General features: G+C 41.9%; 2 protein-coding genes across 7 annotated transcripts in view; one reads left to right on the top strand and one right to left on the bottom strand.

Annotated features, from left to right (window-relative positions):
* The window catches only part of LOC140895908 (fibrinogen-like protein 1-like protein), a 50,420-nt gene extending 45,804 nt beyond the window's left edge, over positions 1–4,616 (bottom strand). The window contains exon 1 of the mRNA XM_073306808.1: positions 4,369–4,616. Coding sequence (XP_073162909.1) covers positions 4,369–4,616 — 248 coding nt within the window. The remainder of the gene's footprint in view (positions 1–4,368) is intronic.
* PTPN4 (protein tyrosine phosphatase non-receptor type 4) overlaps positions 1–13,341 on the top strand; it is a 236,115-nt gene that overhangs the window by 16,877 nt on the left and 205,897 nt on the right. The window lies entirely within an intron of this gene.

The raw sequence follows: 13,341 nt of genomic DNA on the forward strand, positions 1-13,341 counted from the left end.
CAGTGTTGAACATGAGGTGAAATTTTTAGATGCCTCAGGTTGCAGTGGCAACAGTATGTTAATGTTTGACTGTAATGCAGATGGTACCATAATTTAGCTGTCTGATGCCTGAATAAATTTAAGTACCTGGATAAAATGCAGCTGGCTCAAGTTCAATCTGTATAAGACAGAATTCATGATAGGATAAAGGAAGCACTTCGAGAAACTGGCAGAAGCTCTGACTTCATCTTCCTTTGAAAGCTGCTGTTCTCTGGTTTTTAAGTAAATATGCAGTTTCTAAATTTTCTGGACGCATTACTGTCCCTAGACACCAGAATAGCAGCAATGATCAGAAAGTTACTATTTAGAATAGTGCCCTTTTCTGCTTGATGTACACTCAGACACGGTGATCTGTGTCTTTGTCCTTCATCCCAGTTGGGCTATGTTCTACTTGTAACTCTTTGTTAAATTATCTGGTTTCTGTGTAGCTTTAACATGTACTAGTCCGGTAATGCATGCTACTAAGTGCGCCTTATGCTGGTACGTTGTACACTGTCTTCCCATCCACTTCTAGATCTGTTTAAAAAAATTTTGTGCTGATTTTTCAAGGCCTTGAATGGGCTGAAACTTAGTTATCTCAAAAACTATCCAATTTCTTGTAACCTGCCTAAAGAGCTGAGATCAGCAGAGTTGCTGTTGCTGAGGTAGCCCAGCTTGAGGTGAAGGCTCTGTACGCTGAGTTGGGAAGCCAGATAGTCTGTGATGATGGGGCCATAGAAATAAATAGCCGTAGCTCTCTACTGTCCCACTCCCTATCTTCAAAGGTCAAAATGAGCCTTTCTGTATTTGAGTTTTATGTAGCACCCTATAATTTTGCAATAAGGCAGAATTGCTAGTGATTTTCCACTGAAGGTAAAAAGAAAAAAAAATCTTAGAAAGTGAAATTAATGAAGTGATGAACGCAGTCCTATTGGATGACATGTTTTTCTTAATTGTGTTTGTGGAGCCTAAATAGAATGTTTGTGGATGTGTTCTAAAGTTTTAAGTAAATGCAAAAATAGCTGATTAACTCTACCGTATTAGCCTTTGATTTTATAGTATATTTCTATTTAGATGTAGGAGCAAGAAAAGATGGTTAATGGCTGCAGGCAAGAATTTGTATTTAGCTTATTTTCAGTTTTGTCTTAATATTAGGGTTGTTTATTAATTGCAATTAACTCATGTGATTAACTCAAAAAAAAAGTAATTTTTAAATCAAGATTAATCACGATTAATCGCAGTTTTAATTGTACTGTTAAACAATAGAATGGCAATTGAAATTTATTAAATATTTTTGAATATTTTTCTACATTTTCAAATACATTGATTTCAATTACAAAACACAATAGCGTTCTGTGCTCACTTTGTTTTTATTACAAATATTTGCACTGTAAAAATGATAAACAAGAAATAGTATTTTTCAGTTCACCTCATACAAGTACTGTAGTGCAGTCTCTTTATCGTGAATGCAACTTACAAATGTAGACTTTTTTGTTACATAACTGCACTCAAAAACAAAACAATGTAAATGTTTAGAGCCTACAAGTTCACTCAGTCTTGCGACGCTGGCTACAACAGTGCCATGTGAACACCTATTCTCGCTTTCAGATGACATTGTAAACAAGAAGCGGGCAGCATTATCTCCTGCAAATGTAAACAAACATGTTTGTCTGAGTGACTAACTGAACAAGAAGTAGGACTGAGTGGACTTTTAGTCTCTAAAGTTTTGCATTGTTTTATTTTTGAATGCAGTTTTCTTGTACATAATTCTACATTTTGTAAGTTCAGCTTTCATGATAAAGAGATTGTATTACAGTACTTGTATGAGGTGAATTGAAAAGTACTATTTTTTTTTTGTAGCACAAATATTTGTAATCAAAAATAAATATAAAGTGAGCACTGTACACTTCATGTCCTGGGTTGTAATTGAAATCAATATATTTGAAAATGTAGAAAACATCCACAAATATTTAAATAATGGTATTCTATTGTTTAACAGTGCGATTAATAGCGCGAGTAATTTTTTTATTGTGCTATTAATCACAGTTAATTTTTTTAGTCACTTAACAGCCCTACACTAGCAAGTTTTTGTATGGAATTTAGTGTACAACTTAATATACCGTAGGCTTGCAGAGAGAATAAAACATATTCTTCGAGTGCTTGCTCAAGTCCATTCCATTGTATGTGTGTCTTCTCGCCACATGCACTGGTGCTAGAAGTTTTTACTTCAGTGGTATCCCTAAGGGTCTGGCTGTGATGCCCTCTGGAGTGGTATGCCTATGCTGCAGTATGAAGGACACTGCCGGCTTCCCCCACCCTCAGTTCCTTCTTACCGCCAGTGATGGCGCTGGAATGTCTCCTTGCTTCAGCAAGCGCATACTTACCCTGTGGTTTTCTCTTAGTCTTGTAAATAGTTAAATAAATAGTTCTTTTGTTTCTTAACAGTTAGTGTGTTAGTGTTGTAGATTAGATTAGATAGTCCCCTTCTGGGATTTAGCCCAGGGACAGACCACCGAGATTGGACTCTGCACCAAGTATGGCAGCATCAGTGCAAAGTGCACCTCTGGCACTGGCCTCCTGGCGCTGATCCCAGTTCCCGGCATTGGTGAAGAAGCCAAGGAAGCATCCGGGGAGAGGGCGTTCCCCGAACTCCAGTGAGGCAAAGGGAAAGTCTGGGGAGGAGCATAGACCTTTGCGGGACAGTAAGGCTACGTCTGCTCTTGCAGATGTAGAGTGCCGGGCGTTAAACTGGCCCTGGGAAACAGCAGCAGAGGAAGTCCTTGTGACTGTGGAGCATGTCCACATTAGCAGCTCTTGCAACACCACAGAGAGCAGTGCATTGTGTGCAAGTGGCTGCAGCGTGCTTTGGAAAGGGTTTGGAATGCCTAATGGGGAAGGCACGGCCTCACATGATGCAAGTTTCCCAGTCCCATTGTTCCATGGGCATTTTATGAGATTGCCAGCTGCTTTTCAACTGAGGGGGTAGGGAGTGTGACAGGGAGTGTGTTTGTGTATGTGGGGGAAGAGACCGTGTATTTTGGGGGGCAGAGTGTCAGCATGCTATCTTGTAAGTTCAGAGGAACCCCGACATCAGCCCCCGCTCCCCCCCCCCAAATGGTTTGCTTTGTGTTCCAGAGCAGATAAGCACGCATGCTGTCAGAAACGGAGCTTTGAAAGGGGATATCTGCATGCCTGCAGCTGAGTTCAAAACAATGACCAGAGTGGCCACTTGACTTCAGGTGATTATGGGATGTTTCCGGAGGCCAGTCACAGCGCAGTAATGCAGCACATTGTCCACCCTGACACCCCAGTGCTCCAGCCGGGGCACAGAAAGCTCTATGCTTCTTGTGGAGGTGGATTACCAGGGGCGCTCCAGCCACGGGGTCCGGGTGCTCAGTGCCTTGCCAGTGTGGACACCTCAGGAGTTTAGGCGCCTGAGGCCGATTTAATGCGCTCTAACTTGCAAGTGTAGACAAGGCCTCAGTCTCCAGAGCCCAGCCAGGCACCTGCATCACCGGCTAGCCAACCAGCCTTCCTAGGTACCCACCGCCCACCCCGGGTAGTGACAGAGGTCCCCAGCACCTGGAAGTCCAGTCTATGCCGGAGGCCTTCCAGGGTACACAAAAAGGGCAAAGGCTGTAAGCTCAATCAGGGCCAATAGTCGGATTCTCTCTCTGTCGGGCTCTTCCCATTACCCTCAGGGTAACAAGCGGGCATTTTGAGGGTGCACCCAAGGGCAACGTCCCAGTCTACAGACAGGATCGTACCCTCCCTCTGTTTTCCAACCGCCTTTCTCCCTTCCGCCCTACTTGGACTGCAATAACAACGGACGGCTGGGTCTTCAGCACTATGTACACCCTACAGTTTATTTCTACCCTTCTCCGCATCCCTCTTCAGGGATCCTTATCAGGAGCAGCTTCTTGCCCAAGAGGTGCAAGCTCTCTTGGGAGTTGGGGCCATAGAGGAAGTCCCTGTACATCAGAAAGGGAAAGGGTTTTATTCCCGATATTATCTCATACCAAAGGCCAAGGGCAGTCTATGTCCTATTTTGGATCGGCGAGACCTCAACAAGTATCTCAAGAAGTTGAATTTTTGCGTGGTCTCCCTGGCTTCCATCATTCCTTCCCTTGATCTGGGAAACTGATGCGCTGCCTTTGATTTGAAGACCGCTACTTTCATATATAAATATTTCACGGACACAGATGTTTTCTGTGTTTCACGATGGGGACTGCCCACTTCCAGTTTGCAGTGCTCCCTTTCGGCATAGCAACAACGCCAAGGGTGTTCACCAAGTGCTTGTCAGTGGGGGTGGCTTACCTCGGACGTTGGGGTATCCAGATTTACCCGTACCTCGATAACTGGCTCATCAAGGGCTGCTCCAGAACACAGGTCCAGCACAGCGTCACCGTGCTACAAGCCATGTGCCATGATCTGGGCCTGTTGATAAACGAATAGAAATCAGTGTTAAACTCTATCCTTTGGACTAGAATTATCGAAGCGATACTTGACTCTACCCGAGCCAGGGCATTTCTGCCGCAGGACACATTCCGGACAACGTCAGATCTCATTGCCAGCGTCTCCACAAACCCATTCACCATGGCCTAGGTCTGCCTCAGGCTATTGGGTCACAGGGCGGTGTGCACTTATGTCGTCCGCCATGCAAGGCTCAGACTGCGGCCCCTTTAATTGTGGCTAGCGACAGTCTATTCCCCATTCAGGGATCACCTGGACAAGGTCATCACGATCCTGCTGAAAGTGCTTATCTCTCTGCAGTGGTGGGCTGACCCAAAGTGGGTGCTGGAAGGAGTACCGTTGGAGAGTCCACGACCCAAGGTCTCCCTGATATCTGATGCCTCAGACCTTGGTTGGGGAGCACATCTCGGTATGCTGTGGACTCGGGACATGGTCTCCAAAGGAACTTGCACTGCATAAAAATGTCAGAGAGCTCAGGGCTATCCACCTGGCATGCGCGGTCTTCCTTCCACAGTTCTCCCGTCGAGTAGTACAGGTGTTGACTGACAGTACAGCCTCAATATTCTGTGTCAACAGGCAAGGGGGAGCACGCTCATCTGCTTTCTTTTGGGAAGCTCTCCGCCTGTGGGACTTTTGCATCCAGCACAAGATCCACCTGGAAGCTTCGGATCTCCTCAGCATCTGAAACACACTAGTGGATCGCCTCAGCAGGTCCTTTATCTCTCACCACGAGTGGTCGCTCCACTCTTGAGGTTGTCTGGACACTCTTCCAAAAGTGGGGAGTTCCCCGAGTGGACCTGTTCACCACCACACAGAACAGGAAGTGTCATCACTTCTGCTCCCTCCAAGGCCTTGGCAGGGGTGTCCTTTCAGAAGCCTTTCTCCAGTCATGGGTGGGAGATCTGATATATGTATTCCTGCTGATTCTGCTTATCAGCAGGGTTCTGTCAAAAATCAAGAGGGACGAGGTGTGAGTCGTCATGATCGCCCTGGCATAGCCTCGCCAACACTGGTTCATGGATCTGGCCAGGGCTACTCCATGGCCACTACCCAGATGCCCAGACCTACTCTTGCAGGACCACAGTCGGCTCCTGCACCCGAATCTTCTGTCCCTTCACCTCAGAGTTTGACTGCTATGTGGCTGAACCAGGAAGAACAGGCCTGCTCTTGTGAGGTACAGCAGGTTCTTTTGGAAAGCAGAATGCCAGGTAAGTCGCTCTGGTGGAGGGCTAAGTGGAAATGTTTTTCCTGCTGGGCATCAGACCATAGCATCTCACCGACCAAGCAATCTCTGAAGTCCATCCTGGATTGCCTGTTCCACCTAGAGCATGAAGGTCTTGCTCTTTCTTCAGTCTAGGTGCACCTGGCAGCCATATCGGCTTTCCACCCGCACGTCCAGGGCAAATCGGTGTTCTCACATGAGATGTCAATCAGGTTCCTAAAAGGCCTTGAGAGGCTCTTCCTGCTGGTCTGGGACCCGGTTCCCCAATGGTACCTCAGCCTGGTCCTCTTGAGGCTCACAGGCCCACCCTTTGAGCCTATGGCTTCTTGTTCCCTCTCCCATCTGTCGAGGAGCATTGCTTTTCTTGTAGCCTCAGCTAGGCGTGTATCTGAGATTAAAGCCCTCACTTGGGAGCCTCCGTATATGGTATTCTACAAGGGCAAGGTTCAGCTGTGATCTCATCCAGCTTTCCTGCCCAAGGTGGTGTCCCCTTTTCATGTCAACCAGGACATCTTCCTCCCGGTGTTCTGTTTGAAGCTGCACTCAACCAATGAGGAGAGGCGGCTACACACTTTCGATGTTTGATGCACCCTGGCATTCTGCCTGGAGCATACCAAGCCCTTCCTCAGGTCGACTCAGCTCTTTATCGTGACAGCAGACAGGATGTAGGGCCTTCTGGTGTCCTTTCAGAGGATCTCAAATTGGATCACCTCCTGCATCTGTACCTGTTATGAGATGGCACAGGCCAATCTGCTGTCCATAGTGAAGGCCCACTTGACCAAAGCTCAAGTTTCCTCGGTGGCCTTCCTGGCACATGTCCCTATCCAGGGCATCTGCAGGACTGCAATGTGGTTTTCAATACACACGTTCACGGCGCATGATGCCATCAACCAGCAAGCCAGAGATGACACTGGATTTGGCAGAGCTGTGTTGTCATCGACACATACATGAACTCCTACCCGCCTCCGATGGCACTGCTTGGGAGTCGCCTACTGTGGAATGGACATGAGCAAGCACTCGAAGAAAAGACAGCTACCTTTTTCATAACTTGTGTTCTCTGAGATGTGTTGATCATGTCCATTCCATGACCTGCACTCCTTCCCCACTGTTGGAGTTTCCGGCAAGAAGGAACTGAGGGTGGAGGGCAGCTGGCTGCATCCCTTATACTGTGGCATATGTGCGCCGTTCCAGAGTGTACAGAGCTGGTCCTCTGTGGATACCGCTGAGGGAAAAATGTCCAGCACTGGTGCATGTGGCGAGTACGCATGCCTACAATGGAATAGACATGAGCATTACATATCGAAGAACACCAGTTATGAAAAAAGGTAAAGTTTTTCGGAATATAGAGTATAAACAGGTAGTTTTCAAATAGAACTGTCAAACATTTTGTGGTAGTGATGTAACTCAAACCAGTATGCAAAATCATAATGCAAGAAAATCAATTGTTTCTAGTAAACAATTAACTATTCTTACTTATAAATAAATTAGTGTTCCTACATTGTTTTTCTGAAAACTAGTCACCAAAATTTCTCTCATTGCTTGAGTTTAGGAAATAAACTTTAAAGCTTAGATGAGAAATGTAGTTTCCACAGTCTGTACAGGAGGTAAAGATAATTCTATTGTTAAATTTTACCTTGAAGTCTGCATGAGTTTTCAGAAGCATTTAGCATTGGCCTAACTGTCATTGAAGTCATAGGCAGTTTTACTGTTGAATCAAGTGGGAACAGAATTAGCCCAGTTCTGAGCGCGTTTGAAAATCCCACCCTAGAATCTGTAGTGCTCTTCCCATGTATGACTTGACCTAAAACTGTTATCTGCAAATTATGCATCAACATATTCACTTTAAGATCGCCGTTCTTTATAATTCTGCAGAACAGAGTATACCGCTTTAATTTTGTGGAACACAGCAACAGTCTCACTACCATACTTTTTTTTTCTGAATGTGCAGTAATCAGGTTAACATACTGACAATTCACTGTCAAATACTGCTCTCAAAATAGATATGGAACGCGGTTGATTTTATGCATGCCAACAAACTAAAGAAACAAGACGGCACCTTCTGTTGTATTCCACAGAACTGCAGTGCTGTAGAAATCTTAAACTGCTCTGAATGAAATGAATATTAAAGTCTATGAAATGGAAATTGCCTTTGCAAATACTGTACTAGTTGCAACCATTTTCCATAATAACCATTAAAATGAATAAGCTGATCTGCAAATTGCAAGAAAAAATATTGTAATGGGTCTGGTGAAAGTTCTTAATCTATTGTAGTGGTAGAATAACTGCATCTTTTGTGAAGTAATACTGTAACTGTCAGCACTGTAAATGTCTATTGTTTGTCTAAATGGTAGCAAAGTTGCAGGTTTTAATGGGGAGACAGTTTCTTTTTCACTGTAATCTCTTGCAAGTACAATTTTCAGTCAGTTTTATGGAGCACTTTCATACCTGTAAGTCTTCCTATAATATGAAGATTGTACTTGGGTTTCCAGCACCCCGAAGTGCATTATTTATATCTTCTTTGTAATTTTCAAAATCCATGAATTTTGTGAAAAGCCTCTCAGAGAAGTTGCATGTTTTTAATAAGCTACATCTATTTTCTACCTCCAATTATAAAAAAGATTGTATGTAATTATAGGTTGGGGGAAAAAGCCGTGCTTATGCTGGTAACTAACAGTGGATATTTTAATTGCTTGCTTCAGTTCCATTAAATAACTTACAACTGTCTTGAGAGTTTCTAATCTTTTATTTAATTAATCTTTAGAATGAAATTCTCCTTTAGGAATTTGCTGTTATGGAGTGCATACATATTGTTAGATGTTAATTTTAGCATTGCTGGCTCTTCTGTCCATCTTTTTTTCTGTCTCTCTCTTCCTCTCCCACTCCTTCCTCCTCCCCTCCCCCCCGTGCAACAGAGAAATTCTGTTTTAAGCATAATTATACATACCAGTAGTGGTTGTCCATTTATGTGGTTTGTCTTGTCTCTTTTCCTTGGGAGGTGTGTGTTTGTTGAAGGGAGGGAAGTTGGTTTTGATGGTGGTTTGGCTGATTTTGGAATTTGTCTAGGATTGTGTAATTATTCACAAAAAGAAAAGGAGGACTTGTGGCACCTTAGAGACTAACCAATTTATTAGAGCATAAGCTTTCGTGAGCTACAGCTCACTTCCTCAGATGCATATCGTGGAAACTGCAGCAGGCTTTATATATACACAGAGAATATGAAACAATACCTATTCCCACCCCACTGTCCTGCTGGTAATAGCTTATCTAAAGTGATTTCCAGCACAAATCCAGGTTTTCTCACCCTCCACCCCCCCACACAAATTCACTCTCCTGCTGGTGATAGCCCATCCAAAGTGACAACTCTTTACACAATGTGCATGACAATCAAGCTGGGCTATTTCCTGCACAAATCCAGGTTCTCACATCCCCCCCACCCCCATACACACACACAAACTCACTCTCCTGCTGGTTACTCTGAAACCTGTAATTATTCAATTATTTAAATATTTTAAAATATATTTTGTGTTTTGTTTGGTGTTTTTCTTCAAAAAATTGAGAGAATATATTCTTTTTGAAAAGTCATTTGTATTGGTAGGACATGAAATTAGGATTTCAATTTTTAAAAACACATTTGGTCTCAAATTCTAGAATTGGATTTGGAAAAGTATTTGTATATTTCTTGTGTTCTGATAGAAACTTCCTTTGGACAGCCTTTTTATTGGATTCTGATTTTTTTTCTAAGTTTTAACCTCAAAAATACAACTTTAACAATTTTTAAAGGAAAATAATTCCTCAGGAGTTTTGAAAAGGTCATCGTTTTGAAAGGAAACTGTTTCCCCTGCTTCACAATTTATAATAGAATGTTTTACTACTTTATTATGCAAAGTATAAATATTAGTAACTCAAATCAGGGCTCTTCACTCTGTAATTTTCATTGAGAATGGCCACAATGAGTTGCGGAGGGCTGTCCCAGTGGGTTAGTGTAATGGCCTTTCACTTATGGGGGTTTGTGCTGAAATCACGCTGAGATCATAAGCAAAGTGAATTATTCTAATTATATTTCAGTTTCACTCCAAGAATACTGTTAGTAAGTATTGTGTTAAGACACAGCGATAGGCTGACCAGCAGGAATGTGTGGAGCTGACTGTCAGGGTGGCACAGCATGGTAATTTATCCAACCCCAGTATTGCCACAACCTGGACTTTCCAGCTCTGCTTTATAGTATGCATGTTGTTTACAGTAATAATAGTATTGGTTCCTGCACATCATGCCTCTTTAAAATCTTAGGAAACAATATGAGAAGAAATTTTGGATTTCCATAGGAATGCCTTTTGTAATACATTGTAATGAAAAATATATTTTAATGCCCTTTGTAAAAAATAGCAGGAGCATAGACATTTCTAAAGTTTCTTCTCTATAGATCAACTTGATGGTTCCTAAACTTTTCCTCAGTTTTCTGGTAGGGGAATTATATACTAGTTGTAGCTTAAATTCTTGATCCTGGATCAAATTTTTGAGAGCAAAAATGTAAATAGGTTGTGATCATATAGAATTTAAGACTTTAGTAAGGTTTGGAATGCTTTTGTTTTATTTTGTGTGTTCAGAGCTAAACACTAATTTATTCCACTGTTTCTTTTATGAGCTCTCTTCCTTGTGATGGTTTGTCTGGTATGAGATCACTTGGTAACAAGCAATGCAGTGTTTAAAATTAAAACAATATTAATTTACTTATACATTGGATTATGTTAAAGATTGGCCTGAACCAAAACATCTGATGTGAACTCTCTGGAACCTTGGGAAAGCTTGGGTTTGTACTTGCTTAGGAGCCATATATAATATTTAGAAGCTTTAATACACCAAAGTATCAACATATATAATTAAAAATTTGAGCAGGTAAGAAGGATAAGAAAAATATTATGTAAAATTTTCAGGAGTTACCTAAATGATTTAGGACCTTAAGCTTCATTTTCAAAAGTGACTCAAGTGCTTGGAAGCTTAAGTGTGATTGAAAATTGGTGGTATTTAAACTTCTAAGTACCTATACCATTTTTGAAAATGGAACTTTAGCTCCTAAGTTATTTAAGGTTTCAGAGTAAGAGCCGTGTTAGTCTGTATTCGCAAAAAGAAAAGGAATACTTGTGGCACCTTAGAGACTAACCAATTTATTTGAGCATAAGCTTTCGTGAGCTACAGTTCACTTCATCGGATGCATACTGTGGAAAGTGTAGAAGATCTTTTTATATACACACAAAGCATGAAAAAATACTTCCTCCCACCCCACTCTTCTGCTGGTAATAGCTTATGTAAAGTGATCACTCTCCTTACAATGTGTATGATAATCAAGTTGGGCCATTTCCAGCAAGTTGGGCCATGTCTCCAGCATGCTCCAATATAAAGGCATGGCTAGAGTGACATACTACATCTCTTTGCCCGATGTTATTCTACACATATCTTTCTGAATATGACTGATTGAGGCTCTTCTCTAGGTAGCGTGTTAGGAATGGTAGGGTCTCTATGGTTCGAGTTCTAGAAGACCCTATCATGCTGCTCAGAGGAGGCTAATGGATGCTAACTATAGATACATTGACTAGAATGCCACTTCCCCAGATCTGCAGGTCTTCCCAACTGGAGAATGAAGCAGCTACCGCAGGGAGTACCCAAAATTGAATGTCCTGGACAAATCTGGAGACTTAATTCTCGGGTGTGCCCTGCATTGCAAAAAAGTATGTTTATAACTTGAGTTACCTAACATGGATTAAAATAGCAGTCAAGATATGGTAACTCTGATTTTTAGCTTGGTTAGTGGCTCCAGTTCAAGCCTATTGAGCAGCCTGGGGTTGAATTCAAGATGCTAACCCAAGTTAAAAGCCAAGTTGCCATGCATGTCTTCACTGCTATTCTAACCTGAGTTAGCCAACCGAGTAAAGAACACATCTCTTTTTTTTTTCCCCCAGTGTAGACATATCTTGTCTGTTGGCATGGGAGGGCCAGTGAGCTGGATTGGATGGAACGATGGCAAAAAACCCTGCCAATTCTAGTATTCTCAGCATCTACTATCCAGTCCTAGAGCTGCTCTTCGTAACCCCTCCTTGAACAGCTCTAGCTCCAGGGCAGGGGTAAGTGGTGCATCAAGGAGCTTTGTAGTTGGCTCCACAATGCTGTCCAAGAGCTGAGTTCTGTGTGGTATTGGGGAAGAAGCTCCTCCACTAGGAGCTCCACTCCAAAACCTTCAGTTCCCCAATCTCCTTCATTCAGCAGAGGGTATAAGAAAGAGAGTCTGATCTTTCAAATGTAAAGATGAGAAAAATTAGTTTCAGTACATGAGAGATCACTGAAGTTCACAAATAGACATTTGGAATTTAAGAAAATGTAGTTGTGAATCAAAATTTTGGACTTCACCAATATTCTAGGTAATTTGAAAACAGACACAGAAAACTAAGAAGCTGAAGCGAAAGTCTATACCAAACAGGCTACATGTAGGAGAAGCATGCTTTGTGCCAGATATAATGGAAAAGTTGATATGAAAGTGTGCATTCTTGTGTAAAGAGTGGTTCTGCTAAGGTCATTCCCATTGGATTTTACCTTCCTTTCCTGAACTCCATAGCTTTTGTGATTGCTGTGTGTTGAACAGCGGTTGCATTTCATACCAGATGTTTGCCTTTCAGTAGTGGTTCACAAAACATATGAAAAGTCTTCTGGAATCCTTATGGATGAATGATGCTAAGTAAATTAGATTTTCATTAATTTACAAATGAGTTGCATAAGCTACCTTCTTATCTTCTAAAACTGTTAACTTTTGTTTATGAGCTGCTGTTCCTGGACCATTTGTGCCATGATTTCTGCTCTTTCCTTCTTCTTTGTATTGGTCAGTTTACACACTATGGGCAGAAAATCATACATCAAAACAAATGGCACAACACACCATCTGTGTTTAAAAAAAAAAAGAGAGAGAGAGGAAAAAAAAAGCAAAAACCAGTTTTTTTCACAATGGCTTACGGCTATAGCCTTTTTTGTATACAAGATGCAACCTTTTTAAAAACAACTGTATAATTTTCTGTAATTTTATATATGCTAGAGTATTACGGAAAGTTCTTGGATATTATTGTATTAAATATGAAAATAACACAATTGGCTCAATATTGATGTTTTACACTAGTCTACGCTACACAGTTATTTCAGTATTACTACGTTGCTCAGGAGTATGAATAATCCATACCCCCGGGCGACACAATTATACCAACCTAAGTGCCAGTGTAGACAGTGCTATGTAGACAGAAGAGCTTCTCCCGCTGACAAAGCGACCGCATCTTGTGGAGGTGAATTAACTAAGACGACAGGAGAAGCTCTCTCCCATTGGCTTAGATCATATTCCAGCGCTACTGCAATATAAATGTTAAATTACAATTCTTAAACAGCTAGTTTGTATTCCTTATAATTTACTTTAGTAATTGCTACAGCTTTCCGCATGTCCCAGATCCATTCTTTCCCATTTTAATTAAGCCCATCAGCTCTTGCAGTCTGTTGAATGAATACTGTTGTTTTTTATGTTCAACGAGCAGTAATTTTTCAAAAGGAGTATAGTTCTAGGGTACACTAAGGAATGTCAGATTCCTTGCATTATTGTACTG

The sequence above is a fragment of the Lepidochelys kempii genome, chromosome 11 (assembly GCF_965140265.1).
Source record: "Lepidochelys kempii isolate rLepKem1 chromosome 11, rLepKem1.hap2, whole genome shotgun sequence".
In the NCBI taxonomy this organism is placed as follows: domain Eukaryota; kingdom Metazoa; phylum Chordata; order Testudines; family Cheloniidae; genus Lepidochelys; species Lepidochelys kempii.